The 3,560-nt window shown below is 41.7% G+C and overlaps 1 protein-coding gene across 1 annotated transcript; it reads right to left on the bottom strand.

Annotated features, from left to right (window-relative positions):
• Nucleotides 1-437: 437 nt before the first annotated feature.
• Nucleotides 438-1,686, bottom strand: LOC100424007 (olfactory receptor 11G2-like). The gene is made up of 2 exons (XM_015143141.3): nucleotides 762-1,686; nucleotides 438-487 (listed from the first exon to the last, which is right to left on the bottom strand). The coding sequence occupies exons 1-2, from the start codon at nucleotides 1,684-1,686 to the stop codon at nucleotides 438-440; spliced, it is 975 nt and encodes a 324-aa protein (XP_014998627.3).
• Between the last annotated feature and the right edge of the window lie 1,874 nt (nucleotides 1,687-3,560).

Raw genomic sequence — 3,560 nt, 5'->3', positions numbered from 1 at the left:
GCTTGTAAATTTTTGCAAAAGCTAAACAAGCCTCTGGTTAGCTTTATGACCCGGGAACGTCTTTCTCAAGAACCTCAAAAAAGGAAGTTAGTGCTCCCATCTCCCTGTTTCTGTGAAAGGGTAGAAGCCTAATTTTGGCAGTCTAATTTTTAAATTGCAAAACGATTTCCTGTCATAAAGATACGAATTTAGTTTTCCTTTGTATAAAGTCAATGAGCAAATACCAATGGTCACTCCAATTACCAGGTGAACCCAGGGTGAACTATGTGTGACAAATTGCGCTGTCAGGTCCTCTTGAGGACTAGTTATTGTTTATTTTGAGAACATACACGTATTGGGTTGTATTTACTTTGCTATATAAAAGGGAGAGATGTCTTTCTGTCCTTGCAGTCTCTCGGTGGATTGTTTGTGATATGTATCACATTCTGGTTTAACACTTACTCAATAACAAAACTACTTTCTTTCTCTGACAGCTTTGTGGAGAAGTTTTCTGGGTTGGTAAGAGATTTGTTTTTAGTTATATTTCCCCAACAAACTCAACCCAATTTTTTCAACTTACAGGCCTATCATTTGTAAAATTAAAGAGATAGAATACATATTTGACATTTCTTGTAGCCCTATGAGTTCTAGAAAATAAAACACTACAGTATATAAAGTTCAAAAACAATATAAACAATTTTCTGAGTGCTATGTTTTTTTAAATAAAGAAGATTCTGTCTCTCAAAATCTTGTAAACTAAGACTCTTAATTTTGTGTTCTCAGTATTTTCCTCATTGCATGTTTCATTCCCTTGTTCCTCAGGCTGTATATGACAGGATTAATAAGGGGAGTAACCACAGAATAGAACAGAGTCACAATCTTCTGCATTCCAGCTTCATGCCCAGATGTTGGGCTCACATACATGACCATCACTGAGCCACAGAACAGTGAAACCACAGCCAGGTGGGAGCCACAGGTAGAGAAAGCCTTTCTTCTTCCAGATGCTGAAGGAACCCTCAACACAGCTCTCAGAACCAGAGCATAGGACCCCATGATGAAGACAAAGGGAATAAATAGAAGTAGAGAACTTAAGGTGGAGCTAGTCAACTCTAGTAGAGGGGCTCTGGTACAGGTGAGGGCTAACAGAGGACCTGGGTCACATAGGAAGTGGTCAATAATCCTAGATCCACAGAAGGTCATTTGAGAAATGACACTGATAGGAATCAGGAACCACAAGAAACCAAGTACCCAGCAGCTGCCCACAAGAATGTTGCAGAGATGTTTGGTCATAATAGTCAAATAGTGTAGAGGCCAGCAGATGGCAAGGTATCGGTCAAATGCCATAGCTCCCAGGAAAAAGCATTCTGTAGAGCCCAAGGAGAAAAAAAAGTAGAACTGGAGGAAGCACCCAGAGAAGGAGATGATCTTGGTGTCAGAGAGAAAGTTGGCCAGCATGCTGGGGACTGTAGAGGTGACATAACAGATCTCTAGGAAAGAGAAGTTGGCGAGCAAGATGTACATAGGGGTGTGGAGTCTCTGATCCCAGTGCACAGCACAGATGATGGAACCATTGCCCGTGAGGGTCAGGAGGTATACAACAGTGAAGAGCACAAAGAGGAGGATCTGCCCCTGCCTGGGGCAAGGGAAGCCCAAGAGGAGGAAGCCAGTGAAGGTGCTGGAGTTGCTGGGGGTGTTGAAGATTTTCATGTGCCTGTGACCTGTAAAATCACTAGCAGTTACTGGATGACAGTGAAAGGATAGATGGGAACTCAGATTTATATTTAAGCTATCTCTGGGAATGCAATAAGCACATCTATCAATAGTGACTCTCTCTCTCTCTCTCTACACACACACACACACACACACACACACACACATTTGATTCAGGGTCTTGCTCTGTTGCCCAGGCTAGAATGCAGTGACGCAATCATGACTCACTGCAGCATTGACCTCCCTAGCTCAAGCAATCCTGCCTCAGCCTCCTGGGTAGCTGGGACCACCATGTGGTATGTGCCACCATACCAAGAAAATTTCAAAAGTATTTGTAGAGAAGGAGTCTTCCCATATTGCTCAGGCTGGTCTTGTCAATTAATCCTCGTGCCTTGGCCTCCCAAAATGCTGAGATTACCATCCTGAGCCACCTGTGCCTGGCCAGTAGTGACTATTTTTGTCTAATCCTGAGACATTGTCTACTTGGACAATAGTTGTTGGTCTATAAAATATACTACAAGTCAGTATCATGAATAAACACAGAAGTTTCCTTATTGTGAAATGTATGGAAACATGCATAATACATAAATATTCATCTTAATAAAAGATCATAATGGAAACATCATTGTAACTACCACTGAGGTCAAGAAATAAAATATTGTGTCCTAGAATCTCCTCACATGCCCCATCCCCATCACTCTCTGCCCTTCCCTCCTTCTAATCATAACACTCTTTCTTCTTTATGATCATCACTTCCTTGTTTTTCTTTACAATTTAGTAACTAAGCATGCACCTCTAAATAATAGTACAGTATTATGTTTTGCTTGCTTTTGTTCTTTGCATAAATGAGATCATACTATTATACGTTTGGATGGTTTCTTTGTTCAACAGTAAGTTTTTGAAAGTCATGTTGTTGCATATATCTGTATTCTGACAATTTTTTACTGCTCTATACTGTTACATTGCAAGAATGAACCATTACTTTTTAAAAAGATTGAGATAGGGTCGCTCTCTGTCACTCAGGCTGGAGTGCAGTGCACCATCTTGGCTCACTGCAGCCTCTGCCACCCGGGCTCAAGAAATCTTCCCGCCTCAGCCTCCTGAGTAGCTAGGACCACAGGATCGTGCCACCATGCCCCGCTAATTTTATTGATTTTTTTTTTTTTTGTATTGTTTGTTTTTTGGTGGAGACAGGGTTTTGCCATGTTGCCCAGGCTGGTCTGGAACTCCTGAGCTCAAGTGATACTGCCTGCCTCGGGCTCCCACAGTGTTGGGATTACAGTCCTGAGCCACTGCGCCTGACCGGAACCATCACTTACTTAAACATTCTACAACAGATAAATATTTTGGTTTACTTCCAGTTTGGGGCTGTTAGGGGGTAATGTTACTATTAAAGTGGAAATATTAAGAGAAATTAAATTTACAGTGTAAGGTTAAGCTAGAATGGGCATGAAGTAGCCACCCTCCCCTGAAGTAAGAGTTAAGAAAGAATATTAACTGCTCCTCTGTAAGGTCTGTGAAGCATTAACCATATCTCTCCTCCACGTATTTTCTAAGTTCTGTAAGCTCCTGTTTTTCTTGCTGTGCAGCTGCAAGGTCACAAGATAGATAAGCATGAGTTGCAAGACATGTTTTCCCAAGATATAAGCTGAGTCCTAAGAATGTCACCTGATAATTAATTGTTTTGTTCTCGCTTTTGTAAGCCAGCTTCCTGTATCATGTAATTCCCGCCTCAAGGTGCATAAAAGTCGTTTGTTTTCTTTTTCTTTCTTTCTTTTTCTTTCTTTTTTTTTTGAGACGGAGTCTTGCTCTGTCGCCCAGGCTGGAGTGCAGTGGCGCGCGGCTCACTGCAAACTCCGCCTCCCGGATTC

This window comes from Macaca mulatta, chromosome 7 (assembly GCF_049350105.2).
Source record: "Macaca mulatta isolate MMU2019108-1 chromosome 7, T2T-MMU8v2.0, whole genome shotgun sequence".
NCBI classification, from domain to species: Eukaryota; Metazoa; Chordata; class Mammalia; order Primates; family Cercopithecidae; genus Macaca; species Macaca mulatta.
The sequence above is the reverse complement of the archived record's forward strand: the minus strand, read 5'-3'. Positions and strand labels throughout refer to the sequence as shown.

What these genes read in the sequence shown, in the direction of transcription:
- LOC100424007 (XM_015143141.3), bottom strand. Translation starts at nt 1,686, where the DNA reads ATGAAAATCTTCAACACCCCCAGCAACTCCAGCACCTTCACTGGCTTC. An exon ending in ACATGCAATGAGGAAAATAC is followed by an intron (nt 488 to 761) that starts TGAGAACACAAA and finishes CCAACCCAGAAA; the next exon opens with ACTTCTCCACAAAGCTGTCA.